General features: G+C 38.5%; 1 protein-coding gene across 1 annotated transcript; it reads left to right on the forward strand.

Annotated features, from left to right (window-relative positions):
• The first annotated feature begins 248 nt into the window (after nucleotides 1-248).
• LOC148059950 (uncharacterized) lies at nucleotides 249-24,191 on the forward strand. Its single transcript, XM_087780741.1, has 16 exons — nucleotides 249-330; nucleotides 994-1,053; nucleotides 1,131-2,220; nucleotides 2,290-2,500; nucleotides 2,973-3,239; nucleotides 3,317-3,470; nucleotides 13,086-13,566; nucleotides 14,483-14,642; nucleotides 14,717-14,833; nucleotides 15,815-15,895; nucleotides 15,961-16,090; nucleotides 16,158-16,716; nucleotides 16,779-16,932; nucleotides 16,996-17,085; nucleotides 17,167-17,362; nucleotides 17,796-24,191. The coding sequence occupies exons 2-16, from the start codon at nucleotides 1,020-1,022 to the stop codon at nucleotides 23,906-23,908; spliced, it is 9,837 nt and encodes a 3,278-aa protein (XP_087636867.1). The 5' UTR covers nucleotides 249-330; nucleotides 994-1,019; the 3' UTR covers nucleotides 23,909-24,191.
• Nucleotides 24,192-24,552: the final 361 nt, after the last annotated feature.

Genomic DNA, 24,552 nt, shown 5'->3' on the forward strand with positions numbered 1-24,552 from the left:
GACAGTAATTCAACATCAACATCCTTCGAAACCAAGAATGGTATTTTCTAGACTGGGTCGTCATAAAAGCCGACTTTTAGTTTCAGATGTTCTTTCTTTGTTTAGCAACAAAGGACTATGCGTTAATAAATGCTATATATGATTTTTTATTTTGTGTTGTTCTTATAGATTTTGATCCTCCGGGTAAATTAAAAAAAAAAGGAAAACGTTAAATCTCGTGCCTGACTCTCGCGATACTGCGTGATCACAGGGTCGCAAATGGAGGGCAGCGCCATGTATCTATCCTAGCACGACAATTGCAGCGTTACATTTGAGCAACTGAATTATGAGGTATGGTTTGATTTGTACTGTTTTCATCACCAAAACAGCAAAGCGTAATATAGTTGCCACGTCTTGGTTTAAACGGATAGCTTCTTTGATGTTGTTTTGATACAAGCTCTAACACCAGCTAGCCGCTAGCTGCAAACAATGTCTGCTGTAATCGCCATGTTTGCATCCTTTTAAGAACTTGAGCGGGTCTGGTTTTATTGAAACCTTTTGGCCACTAAGCAGTCAATAATCATTATATAATGGAACATCTTCGATAAAACGCTTCAGTGCAATTTTAAACCGCAACAATCGAATAGTATTCGAATGAGCTATAACAACGTCGACATTAGCTTTAGATAATAGCCTTTAAAATGTTGTGTATCTATTGGAATTTAAACTGACAACGTTTTTTTCAATTGTCAAGTTTACCATTCATACTTATGATAACGACCCTGTTCTCCATCTTAACTTATTGTTTCAATCAATGACTCATTCGCCAAGCTTATTGTCACAATGTTGTAGTTAATAAGAAAAAACAAAACACAAAAACGTATAGAATCAAAGAAACGAGTTGCCTGACCCCAAACCATTTGAAGGCAAAAGCTTGTCTTTTTTCCTCTTGCACATCTCTTCGTTTTGGTTTATTGACAATGAGAGTCTTTATTATCACTGTTTGTTCGATAGTGATATCCAGAAAAACTGAATGGAGCATGGACAAGAGAATCGCAGTCGATGAGAACTCAGGTGTTTATATTAATTTTCAAGTTTTAGAGTTTTACTTTGGATGTGCGTTTTAAAAAAACATTTTCTTTTCTTTTTAGATGAGTCCCACAGCCAATCGGGGGCTACAGATTTGAACATTAGGCCATCACACTCGCACGTTACTAAGTCGTGGGGCTTCAGGCAGTCGACCATTGCTAAAAGAGAGTTCCTTGAAGAAGTTGGGGAGCTAGGCCACTCATCCTCACCTGTCAGGAGAACAAGAAGTCAACAATCCAATGCGAATGAAATGAACACAGCCGATGACTCAGATTTACAGCCAGGCACATTTCATAATATCATCAATGATCTTGAGTGGTCTGCACCATCCTCACCTGTCTCGGATGATGTCCAACCTGCCCCATTGGCATCTGCAGGGGGAGGTCTGGACCCCGTTATGTGGCAGGACTTTGGGTCTGCTTTTGACACAGCATTTTCCCTACTTGGTGGTAATGATGGCTTGGATATCTCTGATGTATTCACAGGCCCCAGCAGTTTTCAAACAAATTACATTAATAAGCCTAATTCTTTAGAAACTGCTCATCATCCCATCGTGCCTGAGGTGGTTGACTCTATGGATGATACTCCTAACTTTACTGTACCATACAATGTGACCAAGCCGGAAGTCGATGTAAAGAAGACCAATAGTCAAGAGGAAGACAGTGATGAAATGACTCTAATGGCTATAAAAGAAAGACTAGCATGTGTAGACTACTTGAAACCGACCAGGGGTAGGGGAGGAAGAGGCAGAGCTAGAGGCAGGGGAAGAGGGCGTGGAAGAGGAAGGGGCAGGGGTAGAGGGCGCGGTAAGGCGGTTGATATACAGCCCATTATTTTAGATGATGAAAATGGTGACAAGGAGCCATTATTGATTAATTTAGCAGAACAACCAAATGCTGATTCCCCTGACACATCTCATGAACCGCTACCTTTACACTCTAAGAATATAAGCCCAGACAGCATAGTCGTAGACACAGATTCAGACCAGGTTGAAGAAATAAATGCTGGCCAATTTGATGATGCACCAGAAGAGGTTAATGAGAAGATGCTTAATGCTGAAAAGAGCTTGGAATGCTGCTCAAAAGAAGTGGCAGCATTCAGTTTTGACCCGAACGCCTTGCACTGCATCTGTCGGCAAAAACACAATGAAAGGTTTGTTGGTCATTTTGTCAACGTGTCTTCAATCCCCACTGTTATATAATCAGAGTTATCTGCCTGTAGGTTCATGATCAACTGTCATTCCTGCCAGACGTGGTTTCATGGGGACTGTGTGGGTATAACCCAGGAAAAAACTACAGACTACAAATGCTCTTCCTGCATCATCAAGAAGCAGAACCAGTCTGAAGTTATCACTCTGCCAGAACCTGAACTGGACTTCCTCAAGTCATCCCATAAAGTGGAACAGGTTCACCCTACCCTGCACTCTGATGTGGTGAGGATTTTATTTTTTAAATAATAGACGGTCTGTGTACTGTTTTTTTTTTTACAATATATATTTTATTTATGAATATTTGTACAAATAATAACCACAAAAAGTTACAAAAAACCCGCAAACTACAAAATAAATAAAAGAAAGGAGGAACATTTTTAAAGTATGGTGCGATGGGAGTTTTACTCATGGTGGACAAAAAAGGTCCTGTTTACATCTCTTAAATTGTCACTGTAATAAAAAGAGATCATAAATCATGTTTTACGAATTATAGTGACACGTTTGTTATTTTAGACAATTTCGTATTCAAGAGCGGTTATAACTCATGCATATCATGAAGTCAACTATTGGTGAGATTTCTGATAGTCTGGAATGTTTATTTACAGAGAAAGCTTAATTTATGTGACTTTACTTTTTTTTTTTTTTTTTTTAGCTAGTCTGCACCTCTGATAAAGAATCAAAACTCTAATTTCAGGAATGCACAGCGGTTGTAAAGCAAGAGGAGCTTCCTGTTGAGATCACGAAACCTGCATTACAAGAAGAGATTGTGCTCGGCAACTCGCAGCCTCTCTGTATTGGGCCTGAGTGCTCCAAGTCCGCACTAGCAGGCTCGGTTTACTGTGGTAGTGATTGCATTCTTAAACATGCAGCTTTTACTATGAAATCAATCTCAGTTCCAAAAGTGCAGAAAACCAGAGGCCGGCCAAAGAAGAATTCCAGTGAGATTAAGGGCCCTGTTACGGTGAGAACACATTTACTTATTTCTTTTCACTTTCTTTATGTGATTTATTCATGGTGATTCTTTTTTTTCGTTGTCAGAAATCAGGTAGGATCTCCCAGAGGTTGGCAAAGACTGTCAAGGAGTTGAAGAATGAAGAAGCTGAAACGCAGGAGGCTGCGTCTTCAGTCTGTGACCCTTCTCTCACAGATGTTCAGGCCACTGCCATACCATCATCTAAGTTAAACACAGCGTGTATGTACCCAACACCACTCATACACTTTCTATTAATTCTGCAATTCAGACACAATTCTAATGACTATAGTGGATAATAGCCGATGGTTATTACAAGCATACACACAAAACACAATGTGACACATGTTTATTAGAAAGCTTCTTATTGCAGGAGTCAGCCATCGGTAAGTATCTGAACCTTTTTAATTGCCATTTTAATTGATCCTACATCAAAGGTCAAACGTTGCTGGGAAGAAAAAAACGCCAAAAAGAGCACCACACAGACACACAAAAGTGTTCTCTTGACAAACCTAAAATGCAAATACTCGCCTAAATGACACGTGTACAAAAGAGACATGTCTGAAAAATATGGTGATGTTGTCAATTCTGACGTAGCATCAATCCATACAAACTGAACAACGTTTTTAAATTAATGAGTATGGACTTGTTTGCTATATCACAAACCCTCAAAACGCCTGACTTGGTATCTGATTCACATTCTCAACACAATTTTCATACAGGCTTTTTTTTTAGCATCACAAACATACTTGGAGCCCAGTTCCCTTTTGATTTGATCACCTCAGACAAGACAAAGGCACAAAACATTTCCACGTTTCACTTTATTAACTTAACATTCTCACAATGCTTAAAATGACAGTTGATCAAAATGTTATTTTATGTTTATATACTGTATGTATGTATCTATATATACATATTATAGTCAATGCAAATGAATCTTAAGGTAAATTAATATGATTCCAAAATCTTATTTATAATTACCATAGATAAACTACAGAATCTAATATAATGCAGACACCAAAATCTCTGATCTCAAACTTCATGTGAACTTGGACTGGCTATGAAGGTTTTCTCAACAAACTGGTTTGTCTTGCTGCTTTTTGCAAAATAAGTGCAAAATACTCTTAACCAATATGTTCAAGGATGACCTCACCAAAGCACTGCAGCGTGATGGACAGATAGATGGATGGATGGATAAACTTCATTAATCAATAAGTTAAAGTGCAATAAAAAGATAAAGGGCAAGATAACTAAGTCTAAAGAACAAGAAAAATGACACAAAGATTAACATAGATCCATCATCTTCTCACTGCGCTCCTGCCCCTAAACTCAGAATTATACAATATAATGGCATGAGGAATGAATGAGCCCCTAAGAATATTATTGTTATGTGTATATATATATTCACTGTTGGATTAGATTCACTTTATTAACCCATCTGGAGCTCTTCTGAAAATTAGGTTTACAGTTCACAGCAGACAAACGCAAAGATCTTAAAAGGATAGAAAGATTAACCTAGAATAGAATGCATCCGTTAGGGGCACATTCTCATCTTCCCTCTTGTGCCAATGTGCATACCAAGTTGTTCCCATTTAACATACACAATTCACCTTCACGGTCCAGTTTCTCTTGTAGTCTGCACCTCTCATGGTAACCCATGCCCACTGAGTGAAAAACAAATCAAGAATCACTTCAATGCAAATTATGTTCAGTTCACTCCACAAAAACGCCAAAGCTTCTGGTTTTACTGTCTGAACACTTGATCATGGTAATGATTAAGGATGATATCTTTTAAATGAAGGAATTATATCTCTGCAAATATATGCACGTGTCGGGTAACTCTTGTTGGGCTCTTTCAAAGCAGATACTCTAAAGAACTATTTAAACAAGGATTCTTTTTCATTACAGAAACAAAACATTATTTTGTTGGAAAGCCCACAGATATTACACCTTCTGATACTGCACTATTAATTGATGGTTAAACAGACATTTTAATTATTTTGAACTTCTCTGTGCCCCTTATCCCTGCACGCACCAGATCTTCTTTACGTGAAATGATAAAACGATGAAGTTAAAGAAATTCTTAAATTAATTTATTCATCTGATAAATGTTCATGTTCTTGCAATATTATCACATATTATTAATGTAATTATTCAAATGTTATTACTCACCATATACGTCAAATTAAGTTGATTCACATAAAATCTGACCATTATATATATTACATTTTCTTTTCTTTTTTTGACATTCTATGTACCAGTACTGGAAATGGAGGCAAAATAGTATCTGATGCCTGGTAATGACAGCAATATATCAGCATAAAAATGGTTTCTTGCATTCACCCCTCACACGGATCATCGCCCCTCCTTCGCTGTTCGCCAGTCGTAGCATACAAATCCACGTGGGTTGTACCATGAATTTTCAGTTCTTTGTGTGTTTGTTTTTCAAACTATTTGTCTTGTATCATTGAACATTTATGAGGCTGTGAGGTCTGGAACTGACTGCAGTCCAACAGCACATCAAACAAAACATGGGCAACATCCTGGAGCAGGATGGAAGAAGTCCTGAAGTAGGCATCAGTCTATACAGGGGAGTGTAAACCGTTTATCCGGAAGAGTGATTCCAAAATGTTGTTAGTAAAGCAGGTTCCTTGTTGTTGAAAGCAGAGATTCTTGCCAGGATGAGTATTTGCCGCTCTGCTAGCATTTAACTTCTCTAGCAAGTCAGCCCTCTTGCCACTCTTTTGTCTCTTTGTGAAATAGACGAGAGTCTGCCAAGTTTGGTTCAGAGCTCATGAGGAGTTTTGTCCAAATAGAGTTGGAAAAAGTGAGTGAGCTGATCCGTATGTTTTTGTGGTCTGACAAATGAGGATCAAGATAATGCTGCCATCAACCCAGAATCTCAAGAAACCTCTGCACTACTGTGCAAAGACATCCTGGGGAAAACGGATGTTAATTCTAATAAGATTTTACCAGTGTACAGCTGAACATTAATCATGAGTTAAGATATTTTACTTTTGACTGACACTAATTCAATATTATCTTGGTCATTGAAGCGAGAGCAGTGTGCAAAGGTATATTTGGTGCCCAAACAATGAACCAGTCGCATACAATTTTTTTTTCTTTGGTCCTCGCGATGAAAGAACCACTGGCTCAGGCCTGGTGATGTCATGTAAGCATGCCAAAAAGAGGTATGGATCAAAGCAATCTCAGAACAATGAAACTGATTTCTATGTATTCAATCACAAGTTGGGAAAGCTGACCAGTTCCTCTAACTTAACTTTCTCACGCACTCTGCTGTTGAGTCAGTAAAGTTATTAGGCCTTGTGATGTAAACAAAGCAGACAAAAACATTGCCTCGAGGCTTAAAAGTCACATAACAACAACTGAGTTTCTGCTCAGTCCTGTCAAGCGATTATCAGCTTTGTGCTCCATCATAACAGTAACTGGTCCACCATTCCAAGTCGTTCTAAAGCTGATCACGCACGCAGTGCCTTTGTGAACTCCCAATGATCAAAAACCTGCTGGACATAAGGTGGACCACCAACATGAACCAGTGTCAGTGCATCTCTAGTCAAAGAAATGTCCTGCTGCTGAAACCCTCCATTCAAATACAGAGGAACTCTGTTCATGCATGGGCCTTCAAATACAACAGCCAAGTCTGGTCTTTCAAAACTGGACAGTCACGTGCAGCCAAGAAGTCTGCATGTGGTTTCATGGAGTCTAACAGGTTCTTCAAGTTTCATGGAAAACAAGGTCAACAGCACTTCCAATGGACTTTCTCACCTACAACTCAAAGTCTGATGGTTGTTGGGTCCACAGGCTGACATCGGTCTGTGTGAGTGGACCATGGATATACTGACAACCAGTGTACTGTGTTGTTCTCCTCCAGGAAACCATTCAATCACAGTTTCTGTAAGACAGAGAAGGATCATACAAGACTCTTACCAATCCACTGCACACATGTACTTGCATGTTTGCCTACCCTGGCATTCATGTGTGGATAACCATACGAGAACATTTTCCCCTAATTTCCTCCACCATTCAAGGCTTCCCACTAAAATGTCTTATTTTGGAGCTTACCAACAGCCTTGCTTATCCCCAAAATCTACTTTCACCTTGATTTCAAAAAAGGGAATCAAATTCAAACAAGGCAAAAAATATGTTAAATCCAACCTAATGCTTCACTTAAAATATATTCAATTATGTTTCTTTACTCTATCCTTGGACATTGACCAGCAAATCCATCACTTCCTTGTACCACCACTCAAGAATGAAAACATGGCTGCTCTAACTTAACAATGCTAATACCTAAAATAGCCACAACATCAGAATGTTGATGCTCTTAAACAAATTTACATTTAAATGCTTATTTATTTGTAAGATGTGGTCCTATGACTCAAGTGTGCTTTAGCTGTGTCGTTTTGACTATTATTGAATGATTTAAATTCTTGTCACCAACTCTGTTCTCCTTGTTGATGCCATTTTGGGCCAGCTCATCCTGTGGAAGAATATTTGTTATAGCTTCTGTTGATACTTAATTTCATTTTAAAGAATAACCTTTCAAATCATTGCAAAACATGTGTAATAACTCCCTTGTTAATGGCATCTAACATTCAAGCATCAAGATATTTTTTTAAAATGTCAAAGGTCATGAAGGTCCAGCTAAAAACTAATTTTCTAATTAGGGAAAATATAAAAAAAAAATTCCCAGCCATATTTGGGTAATGTTTTTATCTTCCTAGTTGCTGGTTGAATTTATGTTTTAATCCTTAAACAACAGTTATGTTGAGTAATAAAACTTACAGAAAACTATTTCTTAGGCTGGAATACAGTTCACACTCAGTGTCTTTTAATGGCCTAAAAAGATGGTAGATAAAGCTTGCTTTCAAAAGCTAGCAATATTTTATATATTATTTTACTTGGGTTGTAGATTAAACCAGCCATTTAAAATGTGAACGAATCAGACAATTTTGTTGAGTTTGCTTTCTTTATATGGCATGTTTTCCTTCTGCATCAAAATGAACATTGCTTCTACTGTGTGGTCATACATCAACACCTCAGAGAAAGAAAAGTCCTCTTTCTTACTCCGATCAGATGGACAAACACATTTTTGGTTTGTTAAATTAAAATAATAAATACCTGAACTGATTAGTAAAACGGATAGAAAGTCGTTTGCCGGGTGGAAAAAGGAAGCTGTATGCAATGTTGGTGTTGGTTGATTTGGATTTTGTTCTCTACCTGACCTTTATTTAATTATTTGGCGTGGTTGGGTACATGGATGTATTATTGATGTGTTCACACAATTTGAATTGTTACACCAACATATTCCGTATGAAAGCAGACGCCTGCTGGTATCTTACTTGTGTGAAGATGATTCTGACTGGTATATATGCTGAGAGTTAACAGTTTTTTACTGGTTTATTAATGAGCCAGGCAAGAAGGGCCTGTCACCAACATCCTAGATTATCTTGAACAACTGAATAATGTCTTTAGCTGTACCACCTTAACATCAAACTCTTCTACTAAAACGTTCTCTTGATCCTAATAACAAAAATTTTAATACCTTTTTGATTACAATTAATTAGCTCAAGCAAAACATGGGAACAAGAAATTATTATTTATGAAATTCCTTTAAAAGCCTATTTGCATTAGTTTAAACAGAATTGTATATATATATATATATATATGTATATATGTGTGTGTGTGTGTATATATATATATATATATATATATATATATATATATATATATATATATATTATATGTATACTTATGCCCTAGAACAAGGGTGCCCAATACGTTGATCGCGATCAACAAGTCAATCGTGAAGCTGTTGTGAGTAGATATTGGTAGATATGTTATTGCGCCAATTGATTGATTTGATTGAAATGCACAGCACTCTGCACGGCAAAGTTCATATGCATCAGGAATGAAAAGAGCACAAAGTGTGGACTTCCCGACAGGCATTTCACACTATATAGAAAAATGAGTAGGAATTATAAGCTTGTCTTTATAATATAACGAACAAAATCATGTGCGTTTGCTCGCGTCAGATCTCTACGAGAGAGAAACATCGTGTCAGTTCTATTAAAGTGAATTTGCAGGTTCAACTGAGCGTTACAAAAGATTTTTTTTCCTGATGTGATCATATGATCGGAGATACTTCCTTAAAACCATCGCACGATGACGATTTTGTCAACAAAGCACTTTTATCCTATGAATATAATGAATCGCGTTTGTTGCGCAGGTAAGCAACAAATTCTAATAAAGCTCAGAAAGCGCAGAGTAGTGATGATGTTAAGATTAATAAGTTACTGATCAACAGTTTTATTTTCGTTAAGCTTCATCTTATGATGTTCTAAACAGTCCACTGGTTGCCGCTGTAAAAACCGTATTCTTGTTTTTAACCATGTTTGTAAAATATCAACTACAATACAGGCTCCCGATCTTGTCTGTAGTGGATTTAATACTACAGGCTGACACTAAGATTAAAGCCGGGTCTCATGGGTATTTTTGAAAGTTGCTCTCAAAGGAAGAGAATCCAAATATGCTCCTTACTGACTGCAGTATTTGGATTGTATCCAAGTCAGCATTTTTATGAAGATTACTAAATCCACACATCCTTCCATCATGACTGATTATCAGTCAATTTAGTGCAAGTCATCTACTAATGTTGAGCAAATTTGATGAAGGTAGATCTTTTGGACTTGATCATTTTAAAAGTAGCTTGCGTACCGAAAAAGTTTGGCACCCTTGCCCTAGGATGATTATTTTTTTCTACTTATTTAAACCCTTTTCTAATACAACTTGAAAATGAGATCTGTTCCATCAACTAATTCATTACAGCACCGAAGACTTTTCATAGTTAAATTCAAGAAGCAAATACCCATGACTTCTTATCTGAAAATTGTGTTCCATTTATTTTTCTTTATTTCAATCAATCACTTATGATTTACCTTTATGTTGATGTGATAAATATGCATTAAAATGAGGTTTATCTGTTTTTATGACCTACTGGGACATGTTCAAGCTACACTACATTCAACAAATTATTTTGTAAATTGGTTCTTTGTCATGTAATAGAACTGTTTCAGGACACTAGCCAGCACTTTCTGTAAACATCACAGTAACAATTGCAGTCCTACGTATGCAACTATTTTTCCTTGTGTTAGTAAACCACTGCTCTGAAAGTACTAACTTTTAGTTTGCAAATGAAATGTGCATCTTTAATTTCCTTGCATAATGCTGTTCCCTACATGAAAACCATTTCTGGGAATATGGTCTGTGTAAGATCCAGTTTCATACAGTCCACCTTTACTGTTTCATATACTATATCCATGCTACTTACTTACTTTATCGCACTCAAATATTGATCCTCTGCTTGTAAACTTGAGCTACTGTAATGCATTGAAAAATGTCACTCTGGCTCCCCCTCCTGGTCATATTTCACAATGGCAACAAGCATGAATGTGCAACTTTTTGTCTTATTATTGATATGATTATACTATTGATTATTATTATATTATAGAAATGTACGCTTAAAAGTGGAACTACTCGTTTTAGCATTTGGACAACCTTTGACCGCAAAAGTAGTTGGAGAGGAGCTGGCATGTATGCCCCTAAACAATGAAATACTTTCATGAGGTTGACATTCACTATGACGTAATCCATGCAATTATAGTTTTGCAAATTGTTGAACAAAACATGAATTACGTTTTAACTATGATCTTGAGTTACACAAAAAAATGTTTTTTTAGAGACAAATGCAGTATAGTGTTAAATGAAAACCCAGAACAACCCAGTGATTCCCATCATAGCAATTTATTTGAAAATAATTAACATTAATTAATTATCATTTAAAATCCCTTTTCACATCAAAGACATTGTGTCATCATTACAGCACACAACAAACCAAAATGAATAATAATCTGCATCAGACTTTGTTCAGATAAAAATGGCTGGAACATTGACCTTCACTGTGTAGAAATATTTGCATGATCGAGGAGAATAAGATACGCTGTGTGCACAATTATTAGGTTGTATTTTTGAGAATTTGTTTTGTGTTAACAGTTTTATCTTGCCCTTTAAAGTAAATACTTTATTGAATAATGTTTTGATTGTTTAAGTGCTTTGTGACCCTGGTCTAGAAAAGCGCTATACAAATAAAAATTACTTACTTACAATCGACTACAGTGCTCTTGCTCAATCCAAAAATATTAATGAACGTGAACTTGAATGTGTAAGAAGATTTTCTTTTAAATGAACTAAATGAACAACTAAATGACTCACACCTCACTTGTTTATTTAAACAAGTTGACGATCAACTTTTTGTGCAGCAGCAACCACAGCCTCGCTCACACTGTTGAGAGAGCTGTACTGTTTTCCTTCAATGTAAATCTCCTGTTCAAGCAGGGCCCACAGGTTCTCAATAGGGTTGAGGTTGGGCGAGGAAGGCGACCATGTCATTATTATTCCATCCTTAAGGCCTTTACTAGCTAGCCAAGCAGTGGAATACTTCGACTTTGTCCTGTACCACTGCTTAAAGGAAGTCGTAATTGGCAGTAGATTTGTGAGTTGATATTTAGGCCATATTCAACCCGAAAAGGTCGAACTAGCTCATCTTTAATAATACAAGCCCATACCAGTACCACCTTCACATTGCTGGCATCTGTGTCAAAGTGGAGCGCAGTGTTACCGTTCCAGCCAGGGTTTCATCCATCTGGTCCATTCAGAGTCACTCTCATATTATTAGTCCATAAAACCTTTTTTTGGTCTGGTTTTAGCCTTTCTTACCTTAGCCAAGTCTCTAAGCACTGACACCTTGTATTTCTGGGCACTCTGTGTAGGTTGCAGTTCTGGAATAAGGCAGCACTGGAGGATAATGGGTTCCTCATAGCTTCACATTTGATTCTTCTCAAATATTTGGCGTCTTTTGTAACTGAATATACTTCTTGCTTCCCTGTTTGCTGCAAAAATGTTTGATTATTTTGTGGTCACACCCCAATATCTCCCCCTGAAAGACTTTATAAGTCTTTAAAAAAGTCTGTTTAATCTATTTTTTGGCCCATTTTGCCTTAGCTACCTAATGATTATCCACACCCTGATATTGAGTGTTGATCCCCTGAATCCACACCGTCACTCAATACACGGACACACATCACCTGGTATGCTTAAATCCAATCAGCACTCAAGCTTGAAGTTGGGAAATATGTATAAAAATGATGATGGCCAAAATATTCACTTGCCTAATAATTGTTCACACAGTGTAGATCCACTTTCATGGAGATACAATTTACAGGTCTAAAGTGTATCAGGGGTTACACTTCTTGATAGGGTGAAGGCTCCGATCTGAACCTTACTATAAGATATTGTCGTATTTGCTTGTATGGGGAAGATGACGCACAACTAAAACTTTCTGGTTTTAATGGATCAACTATTTGGAGGAAGAGGAAAGAAACAAAGGCCAAAAAAAAAACCTGCCTACAGTGAGGCGTGCTTGTGACTCAGAGAAAAAACATATTGTTTAGGAAGCTGATGCGTTGTCACCAAGACAAAATAGACACCAAAAAGCTGCCTGATAAATGCGATTCCATGACACAAACCCAACAATCCTCATGACATTAAGGAATTTGCCAATACGCAATGTACCCAAGTTTCTATCAAAGGGTTGGGTTAGGCCATCAATATTGTCAACTGGTCATAAAAGCATAAATTACTGAAGTTGAGTTGTATAGAGCTTTCTTTGTATCGATATTAGAGGTTTATTAATAAATTAATTATTATTATTTATAATTTACCCTTTTTTGTTTTTAATCCTTAATTCCATATTTCCAGGTGAAGTGAGTGGTCAGGACTGTGATCCTAAAAGTTCTCCCAATGATGTGTTGGAAAACTCTAAGACTCATTCTGCTGACTCGGCCAATAACCTGGTCCAGACAATTGGAGAACCACAGAAGGAAACAAAAGTGGAAGATACAAATCGAGATCCTGCAAAGTCTGAACCAAAATGTCCCCCTGGTCCATCAACGGACTCCTCAACCATGTTTGCTACCAAACATCATGAAATGGGGGCCCTCATCATCAGCAAGACCTCGTATGTGATTCCTAAAAAGCAGGGAGCTCCTCTGCCCTCGTTCCATGCGGCACACAGTGCTGTGTCTCAGCAGAAGACATCGACGTCTGCAGTGCTGTTGAATGAGGCCCGGAACCTGTTGGTGCCCCCAGCTCCCAGTGCTCCCTCTTCACGACCCTCACAACCCAATAACCAGGTCCGGCAGAGCATCCAAAAGACCCTCTCGGGCATCTTGGTGAAAAGGTACGAGCAAAATCAACTTCTTTACTTCTTGCAATGTTAGGATCTGTTTTCTTTTGGTTTTCAATTGTATTTGTTTAAATACAATATTTTGTAATTCACAGTGTGAGTTATTGAAGTTATGTTTTATTGTAAAGTTGTTTTTTTTTTTTTTTTTAATTATGACAACGCCGGGTATTTCAGTTTGTTAAATTTATATTATTTTTATTAAATATCACATGATTAAACAAACCTTCAATTAAGTCCCCTTTAAGAAAAGAAAACACAGAAAAAAATCACATATGATACAAATGGAATTAATAAACAATATGAATTAGGTTTTAGTCAAATATAAATTAAGTTCAAGTTGCACTTTTCGATAAGAAATATATTGTATAATAATGATTAGAATAGAGATATTATTAAAAGGATTAACGACATCACTTATCCAAAATGAATCAGCCCTAGTTGCCTATAGTTTCTTCGTTTCCCTTTTAGGCCTGATTTACTTAAGGTTACCACTGCAACTTCACTTTTCTACCCACTTTTTTATTTAAGCACCTGAACCCTTGTGATCATGATTTCAATTCTAATGATCATAATATAATTGTGATTATGATTCCAATGAATAATCATGATCATAATTTAATTAAAGAAATTGTGAGCATGAATAAACATTTTATTCATCATGATAATGATTAAAATTTGTATATTTGTGATAATTATTAAATTTGAATAATCATGTTCATAATTAAAATTGAATTTGAATAATCAAAGTTATAATTATAAATCATTAAGATGTGATCAATTGTCATCATTATTTAAATTATGTAAAAGGTGATTGTGATTAAAAATGGATTAATCGTGCAGCCCTTCATCATATTTCAGCTTTTCCGATCATCATCAATCCAATCATCATGTGCCTTTGATTTTATTTCAGGGTTGGCGACTGTGAAGATTTGCAGATTCCTGAGAGCGACTGTGGCAAACTCGTGGCAAACATCGAGTCTGAGATGTTTGACATATTTCGCAACACAGACAGCAAGTACATGAACAAATACAGAAGCATCATGTTCAACCTGAAGGATCCTCGGAACAAGGTCAGGTCAATTCTCAGTGTTCTATGTCAGTTATTTTCAAACTATTGTTGAATTGTCTTCTTGTTTAATTTCAGGGCTTGCTCTACCGGCTCGTACACGGAGAGATAAATCCCTTTAGACTGGTCAGAATGAGTCAGAAGGACATGCAGGCTGTAAAGGAACCAGAGCCGGTGCCCCAAATTACTTTGGAGGTATATCTTCATTTACAATCGTAGAATTTTCAATTGCAATCAAACAATTTCAACTGAATTCTAACAATTTTCAGCTCGTCAACCATGATATTTCTGTAGATTGAGAAGGGGGAGAGGGAATAACGGTCCCTATTATGTCAACCCCTTATTTATTATTTCTATTTTACTGAACAAAGCGAACAATGCTTCTCCATGTTTATCATACATACATTGTGTATATATGATATATATGACCCCCTTACAATATATTTTATACTGTAGGAACAAGGAACAATATGTTGGGTTTCTAACAATGGAATTTATATTTGTGTTTCACAAAAAAAGAAATGTACATAAAATACAGTGAATATTTGCATGTTAATTGTTGATTTAAAAATGAATACCGTGCTGTTGAATATGGTAACGGTATGTTAAGAAAACATCGGAACATACTGTGTAAGTGTAACAATATTTACTTACACCCCTATTGATCATTGTGTACGTCATGTTATTTATTAGTTAAAGTAAGTAATTAGTATTTATAGAGCGCTTTTCCAGACCAGGGTCACAAAGCTCTTAAACAATAAAAAAATACCCAATAAAATAAATACTTAAAAGGTCAAGATAACACAGAGACAAACACAAGAGTCTCAGAAAATCAAGGAAAGGCCTGCACGAATAAAATTGTCTTAAACTGTTTCTTGAAAGAGTCAGTAGACTCCATCAAGCGCAGAGGGAGAGCAAGATCGTTCAAAAGCTTAAGAGCAACAGCCTGAACCATGTTCGAGGAACCATCAGTAGATTCTGATCCACAGACCTTTTCATTTAAATGTTTGACATGTTTACTGTTTGAAAATGATCTCTGATAAGAGATTCAACAGTGCTTTATGCAGTATAGGGTGTGAACATTAATAAGGAAGTTCATATTGTTGTCTACAAGTAATTATAACATTATACTTCTATATAGAGCGTTTTTCGTCAATACTGATTTTTGGATTTCAGAAAAGGGATCCGGTGTCTTCTGTTGCCAAGGTGGATCTGTCCTGTTTAAATCCCACAAAACCAGACAGACGGCCCGGAATGGTTAGTTACTCATCTTATTAATGTAAGCTGTGCTTCTTGATAATTTCAATATGTTCAATTTTAAGGAGCAGAAGAAAAAGTTGCCGGCCTTTGATGTCAAGAGCAGCATGCCAGATCTTCTCACATGCATGCTCAAAGACACAACCTCAGAGCACAAAGCTCACCTCTTCGACTTGAAATGCAAAATCTGCACTGGTGAGTTACCTGTATTTTTTGTAGGTTTTCTATCATCCTTAAGTTTTATCCTCTTTTTTTATCAAAGGGCAAATATCAATTGGAGACCAAGAGGAACCTGCCAAGAAAAAAGTAAGAATATCTGAAGCTAAAGAACCACATTATTCACGTCGGCCAATGTCCGCGAGAGATGACTCCCCTCTGCGAGCTCCCCCCGACTCACCCGACATGGATTCCCCACCGCTTACGATCATGGAACATCCCTCCCGCTTGGTTATTGACTCTCCGACTTTAACTATCGTTGAATCTCCTGCCTCCTCTGTGTTGGAGTCCCTTGCCTCGCCCGTGTTGGAATCGCCAGCGTCCCCTGTCATGGAGTCTCCCGCATCTCCATCTACAGATTGTAATGTCACACAGCAGAGATCGTATGCACCGGTTGTGATCCCTTCATTCTCCACTGTGAGCATCACACGGCGCGACCCTCGCACTGCAGCAGCCAGACGACTTACTATTGCCTCAAACGTGAACCAGCCACCTCCAAAAGACGCCCCTTCTGCCACGTCGCAACAAGCCCCCAAATTGATGCCAAAATCCATTTTGATGAAGCCGCCTGCATTGACCCATCCAAGGCTTTACACACAGTCAAGGTAGTACATTTTTTATTTTATGCCTGCAGTTCAGGTTTAAAGTATCGTGTTTTCATTTTTAGGAATGTGATATCGGAGTCGCCAGCAGATGGCGACACTTCACAGTTCTTGTCAAAGCAAGAGGTGGTCTGGAAAGGTTTCATCAACATGCTCACTGTCACCAAGTTTGTCAGCAAGGGATATCTGGTTTCAGGGTCTGCCGAGAATTTAAAAATGGTAAATATATAGAAATTTATTTCTCTTAAAAAACCGAAGCTTAAATGTTCAAATTCATTTTAGGATTTGCCTGATACAATCCAAATTGGAGGAAGAATCATGCCTAAAACAGTGTGGGACTATGTTGCAAAACTAAAGACCTCCTTAACCAAGGCAAGTGTAATTCAAGAGATCCTTTCTCTATTCATCTTTTCAAGTGTCTGTCCATTAATTTATTTCCTCTTTGGCCTCCAGGAGCTGTGCGTGATCCGATTTCACCCTGGCACGGAGGAGGAAGCAGTGGCCTACGTGTCCCTTTTTTCTTATTTTAGCAGCAGGGGCCGTTATGGTGTGGTTGCCAACAACGCCAATTCTCTTAAAGACATTTACCTGGTACCACTCAGTGCAAAGGAATCCATCCCATCCATGCTTCAACCTCTGGAAGGACCAGGTATGATCTCTCTTCTCTCATCGTCACAGTTGTTGTAATTTAGATGAAGGAATAAAAAGTAGTCAGAAAAGCATTACTACCATTCTAGTCACCAAGGACCATTGTTGAACTTTGTCAATTTTGAGATTGTGTCCAATTAAGTTTCTGTTGTTAAACTTTGAGAAACATTATTGTGTTGCCAGAAATTGAAAATTGAATTTATCTTTGCCCCACAAAGCAGTGTCCTCATTTTTAGGTTTAACTATTTATACATTTAATTAAAAAACCCTCGAGGCCATAAAACTTGATGCCCTCTAGTGGGATATTTAAATGTTTTATTAAAATGCTGCATGAAATGTCTTGTGATTTTTCTTTTTTAATTATTTGAATTCCTCTTATTCTCTCTTTCTTGGTCTTAAAAGCTTTCATTTTCATTGACACTTTCTTTTCACAGGCCTTGAAAAGAACCGACCTAACCTTCTCCTGGGTTTGGCAGTAGTCCAGAGATCAAAACCAAACCTGGGACAGGAGATTGAAGAGAAAGGACCCAATGTTTCCATCTCTAAAGATCAAATGTGGATTCCAAAACCTCCAATCCTGTATGGCTCTGACAAAATGGATGATGATAGCCCAAAGTCAGCACTACCATCATCGGAATCTTTCTTTCCTAAATTGAAATCATGTATTACTCATTCTGGACCAACTCAAACTGTTTCTTCCATGGAACAAAAACCTAAGGTGTCTCCATCAACTGGTGGTGAAGCGGCTTCTAAGTCTATATTTAACACATTGAAAAACAAGCCTGCTGCGGGTTCTCTTCCCCCTTCTGATCCTCGTACAACAAAAAAGAGTCCTGCCACTAATGTATCTGCTTCAATGTTCGATCCCATCGTCCAGCAATACAAAGCAAAATCTAAAGTTAAGAAGGCAGAAGAAGGGGAGAATGACTTTGATCGACCATATGATCCAGAGGAGGAATATGACCCTGCAATGGGTTACGAGAAGGAGAAATCACTAAGAGTTGATCATAATCGGGTAAAAGAACCTCGCTTGACAGACACTGTGGACGACGATGTAGCTTACGATCCTGAAGACGAGACTTTGTTTGACACTGTTACAAAGCCTGTCTCAAGTCCGACATCAGGCCTGCAATCTTCAATTCCAACCTCCAACAAAGGTGATCAAGCATCCATAACTTCTTCTCCAGCACCCACTTTAAGTCAACCTGCAGTTGTCGAGACTCTTTCAACCAATACAGTTGTTGTGTCCGCTGCAACGCTCACTGAGCAACAGCGTATGCTTGAAGAACTGAATAGACAGATTGAACAGCAGAAACAGCAATTAAAGGAACAGGAAGAAGCCCTCCGTCAACAGAGAGAGGCTGTAGGAATGTTTATGGCGCAGTTCACAGGCTCTGATTCACTCAAGTCCTCTTCATCTCAGCCACTACCTATAAGTCAACTGATCTCTCAACAAGGCAGCACAACAGTTGAGACAGCCGGCAACAGCAGCAACCTTGCTGTGAAAACAAGTGTACCAACGGATGATTTGACTGTGAATAACAACATTGTGCAGGACACTGAAGTCCAAGATGGTGCGAATGAAGGTGACAAGTATTCTTCTGCAGGAGAGATTGATGATTCAGATGTAGCCTACGATCCAGAAGATGAAACGCTTCTCAATGAGATCCAGGAGCAGGTTTTCCAAGATGAGTCCATTAAAACTAGAGACTCCTCTTCATCGAGAACAAAGAGCAACAGCCCAACTCACCACCGAAAACGAAGGTCATCTCCAAAGAAACGCAGTCACAGAGAACGAGGTCGCCACAGAAGTCCATCAAAACGATCCCAGTGGGGTTCTTCCTCGGAACACAGGAAACATCGGGAAAGGTCAGGACACAGGAAAGGTGAAAGAGACAGGTCGAAGTATCGAATGAAGGACAAGTACGATCAAACTCGCCATCGCAAAGACCGTTCAACACACCGTCGCTCACGTGGCCACCGAAGATCTCAGTCACCTGAAGGGAAAATTGAGGCTGCAGCCATTCCTTCCGAACGTCTAACAGAATCTTCCCTTGTTGACATTAACCCTGACAATAACAATTTATCATTACAAACATTGTCAACAATTAAAAATGAACCCAACCAAGTTATTGGTGATACCACTTTGAGCGAACTATTTCAAAGAGACACTTTTGTACACGATAAATTGCAAAGTTCTATTCCACTGAGAGTAATAGATCCCCCCACACGTGATTCTCCTCAGAGCCCAGATCCCGAACCACAGTTCACCAAACCTTTCAGCATGGAAAAGATGGCCACCATAAAAACTGAGGTCGTAGAACCTGAAAATCAGTACAGTACATCAGTGACACAAGTTGAGGCGGTTGATTCCTCTGGTCATCCACTAAATGAATGTTCCAAATCTATGCCAAATGTTGCATTGCCTCTTGACAGATGGAATAACTTAAATCTTGTCATTCAAGATTCAGATCTTATTGAGAAGAAAATTAAAACTGAGCTACCAACTGAAGATTCTAAAAAGCCAATTCTTAATAGCCCTTTCCCTGATAGACATACATGCTCGATGATGGACAGGCCAAATCAAGTAATATCGGATGAAAATATTTGCTATCCAAATCAGTGGAATAATGATATAAATATGGAAAGAATTCCCATTGAACATGGCACAGGTAATGCCGTTTTCAACTGTATGCCAGGGGTACCTTGGGTTGACCCTAAAGTTGAAAAGAACATCCCTCAGTTCGACAATAGGTCTTCAGAACCCTTTCAAAAATCTGGAACAAGCAAAACTGAAAAAGAGAGAAATGAACAACTTAAAATCAGCAACTGTGAAAGACAATTTGATTCTTCATACTATAGGAATCGGAATCATAGAGATATTGCATCAAGTAATGCAAGTCCTGAAATAAACAGACAGTCGGGTGGAAAGGATAACCATGATTTATACCGCCCAGGTCTAATTCCAAGGGAGAATTCAGGATGTAAGCCAAGCAGAAGAACTGAACCATTAAAACAGGAATTGACTGAATTTTCCTCTGATAGGAGAGAACCCAGCATGGGAAGTCTGGGAAAAAGAAGCCACCAAGGGTCAGATTTTAGACAAAGACCTGAGACAAAGGTTCCACGCTTTCATGGGCCAAGGGGATTCGATGAAATGCCAAGGGATTTTGGAGAAAGTGTTACACAAACTGCCAAATTTAAAATTAGCAAACCTGATTGTCCTGATTTTAAGGAAGAAAGAATTGGACCAAAGCATCCAGACCATTTGCGACAAGATGCTCATAGAGGACATCAAATGATGGAGACACCTCAATCTGACAGTAGAGTACCTAGAGAATTCAGAGGTCCAATCATGGAGGGCTCAAGACAAGACCAAACTGGCTGTAGACCAGACTTAAGAGAAGAATGGTCTCAATTCCGAGGCAAAGCAATGATTGGTCCAGATTCACAAAATAGATTACACAAAAACCCTGACTGTGATATGGCTGGATCCAACCGAAGAGAATTGTACATTGAGCATCCAGAAATTGGTCACAGAAGTAGACCTGAAAGAACAGACTTTCAAGAAATCAGAGGACCTGGATCTAGAAAAAGAGTATATCCAGACATGAGAGATTATGGGCCTGATAAAAGAGAATCTCCTGATCCTAGAGGACCTGGGTTAAGGAAAAGACCAGATTCAGACTTTATTAAACCAGAATCTTTGGATAGAGGAAGTCCAAATTTAAGAGAACCTCACAGCTTTAACAGAGAGGACGTGGTCCTTCGAGGACCAGACTCAAGATATAGAAGAGGTTCAGATTCTCGAGAAGGAAATGAAGATTGGGATTGTCCTGATTTTAGAGTTCCCAGTTATGGAAATGAAGAGGCACCAGATTTTAGAAGGCAAAGCGCCAGGAATATAGATGACCCACATTTTAGAGTTCAAAGGAAAAGAGAAGGTCCAGAGATTCAACGGCCAGACATTGAAGGTAGAGAAGGTCCAAATATTAGGGGGTTATACCCAAGTAATAGAGAAGGTCCAGATTTTCAACACCCAGGCTTTCAAGGGTTGGATGGTGAACCTACTTCTGGAAATCGAAAAGGTCCTGATTTCATAGAGGCGGCTGCTAGAAATAGAGAATGTTCTGATTTTCAACAGTTCGGTATTCATGATCAAGATGGACCTTATTTAAGAGGTCCGGATACAAGAAATCAGGATTGTCAAGAGTTTAAAGGGCTAGGATTTAGAAATGGAGAAGGTCCAAATCCGAGGGGACCAAGTCCTAAGAATAGAAGCAGTCCAGCCTTGCAACAGCCAGAAAATAAAGGTAGAGATGGTCCTGATTTTAGAGGTCCAGGTTTAGGAGGACCAGGCATGAGGAAAAGAGATTGTCCAGATATTCAACAGGCAGTTGTCCCAAGTCAAGTTGCCTCTGATTTTAGAGGTCCAGGTCAAGATTTCCAACAGCCGGAAGGTCGGGATGTTCCTGATTTTAGTAGGGAAGAATCTAGGAATAGAGAAGGTCCACATTTTAGAGGGCCAAGCCCTAGACATGGTGAATGTCAAGATATTCAACAGTCAGCCATGGAAGGTCTGGATGGTCCTGATTATAGAAGTGAAGGTTCTAGATATAGAGAAGATCCAAATTTTAGAGGACCGGGCCCTAGAAAAAGAGAAGGTCTATATGTTCAACAGCCAGGTGTTCAAGGTTGGGATGCTCCTGATTTTAGAAATCGAGATGGTCCAGATTTCAGAGGACCAGGCCTAAGGAAAAGAGAAGTTCCAAGGATTCAAGGTGTGGATTTTCCTGATATCAGATATCAGGGTTCTAGACATGGAGGTCCAGATTTTCGAAGGTCAGGTCCAAGAGACAGAAATGGTCCAGATATCCAACAGGCTGGTATTCACAACCAAGATGGGACGGATTTTAGAGGTCCTGGTAACAGAGAAGGACAAGATCTTGGAGGGACGATTCCTAGGAATAGAGCTGGTGCTGAAATTCAACAGCCAGGCTTTCAATATAGAGATAGTCCAGATTTTAGAGAGCAGAGTCCAAGAAATAGAGATGCCCCAAACCACCCCCCTATAAATCAAGAACGTGACTTCAGAATCCAAGGCCAGGTTCAAGATTGCAGAAGGCCAGGTTATGCAAGAGAAAATGTATCAGGTGAACATGGTCGCTATGAGGGGCTGAATACCAGAGGCCGTGGGCGTGGCCAAATAATGCCTGAACCCATACTTTTTCGAGGAAATAACCCTGAAAGGCAATATCTGGACACGGATAGGCCATTGTTTGAAAGAAGTGGCCCAAGTAAAATGCCTGGCATGGGCATGTTGCCTGAGTCTGAGAGACCCTTTATGGGATATCCAACAGTAAATGAGGGCAGACAAATGGATAACTCTCATTTCAACTGGACCAAATCTGAATGTCCTACTTTTGAGGGAGTTGGATTAGAGAGATTAAACAATAGTAAAAGATGTGATGCTGGACCTTTGAATGATGAGAAATCTGTGCTGGAAAAACAAGAAGATGTATCAGAGGGACAAAGATATTCAGGAGGACCAAGTTGGGCAGTAGGTGAATATTTGTCCAACTCTGTTCAAGAAACCTATGAGCACAATTCGGAAACTTTAAGACGACACACTAACTACAGAGGCTCTCGTTCTGTGAGGGGAGATATTAGAGGACGAGGTCATCCTGTTAACAGAGGAACTCGATCAGAGTCAAGGAACTTGGACACAGATAACCAATGGCCCAATAAAAAAGATAAAAGAATGGAAGGAGAAGTTGACAGAAACCTTGGACATCATAGTCAAGGTCCTTACAAGGAAACGATAAGCAAGCAAAACAAAGAACAACCGGACGGTCCTTGTGATGAATGGAGGCACTCTGGAAATAGAGGAAAGAGGTCCTTGCATGGCAGGTATCCTGGCAGTACGGGAAATTCAAGAGTTGATTGGAAGGGTGTAGATGACAGGGGGGCTAGACCATACCATAAAGACTTGGAACAGATCTGTCCAAAAGCCTTTGGAGGACAACTTGGAGATAATCCTGCAGAGCCTGGAAGAAAATGTTCTGGTCCTGGCGGACAAGGACCTGGCCCATGTTTTAAAAAGGAGGGCGCTTTTGACTCCAGAAGTGCGCAACTGCAAATGGAAGCCGACTGTGGACCACCAAAGAGTCATAATGTAAGGGGACATGAGTCTGTAAGAGGGTGCCCAGACACTTTAAGGACCAGAACTGACATTCCCAATGAGCAACTTGATCCGGATAGAACAGTTTCTGATTGTGAAGGTCTAGCAGGAACTCAGCCGAAGACCTCTGAAAACAATCAAAGCAGAAGTGTAAAATTTCAAGCAAAAAACAATCCTAATAGATCAAATGGCCCAGGAAATATAGACGCCAATCTACTAAACAGACCCCCTGTTCCTTCTACAGGAAGTATACCATGTTTGGAAAATCCTCAGCAGCAAGCAGCATATTTGGCTCACAGGGCTGCTTTGCTGCCCACGCCTAAAGCCCCCCCACGTTTGTCTAATCATGCCATTAACAAGCGCTGAAGCACGTTTTCAAAATATGACTTAGTTAAACTAATCGGAATTAACGGAAAAGAGTTTTAATTTATATACATTTCTTTGGATTAGAAATACGTGGTAAAAATATACAAAATAATCGGCCACATATTTGTTTCTTATATTTTTATTCTGACCAAATGGCTGTTTGTTGAACACGTGTAAATATTGGTGTATATAGCTGTTTGAAAATGTTGTTGTGGAGACGTCTGGTCTTGGCTGTTGGTTTGTCATGACATAGCAAATCAATAAAAAGATAATTTATCTCTAAGTGTGTTGAGTTTGAATGAAGTCAAAAATCTTTGTAATTGCAATAAGTGATGTTTAATGAGTTCAAAAGTATCTCATTACTGCATATTTATGTGAAGTGGCAGCAACTGAAATCATATAATTTTAATGAGTATATTTATAAAAATATATATTCTAGATTTTAGATTCACACAGTTACACATCACTCACTTTTACAGCTTTGGGGTATATATTTTATTAATTATGTTATTTATTATAATTATTAAAGATACAAGACTTTAAGATTTTCATGAATTCGATTTTTAATTATAAACTTTTTTTTAATTTTTTTTTTTACTTCGCCTTTGCAATGTGTTCTTGTTTTTGTATTACAACATGCCGTT

Source organism: Callionymus lyra, chromosome 19, assembly GCF_982586985.1.
Source record: "Callionymus lyra chromosome 19, fCalLyr1.hap1.1, whole genome shotgun sequence".
NCBI classification, from domain to species: Eukaryota; Metazoa; Chordata; class Actinopteri; order Syngnathiformes; family Callionymidae; genus Callionymus; species Callionymus lyra.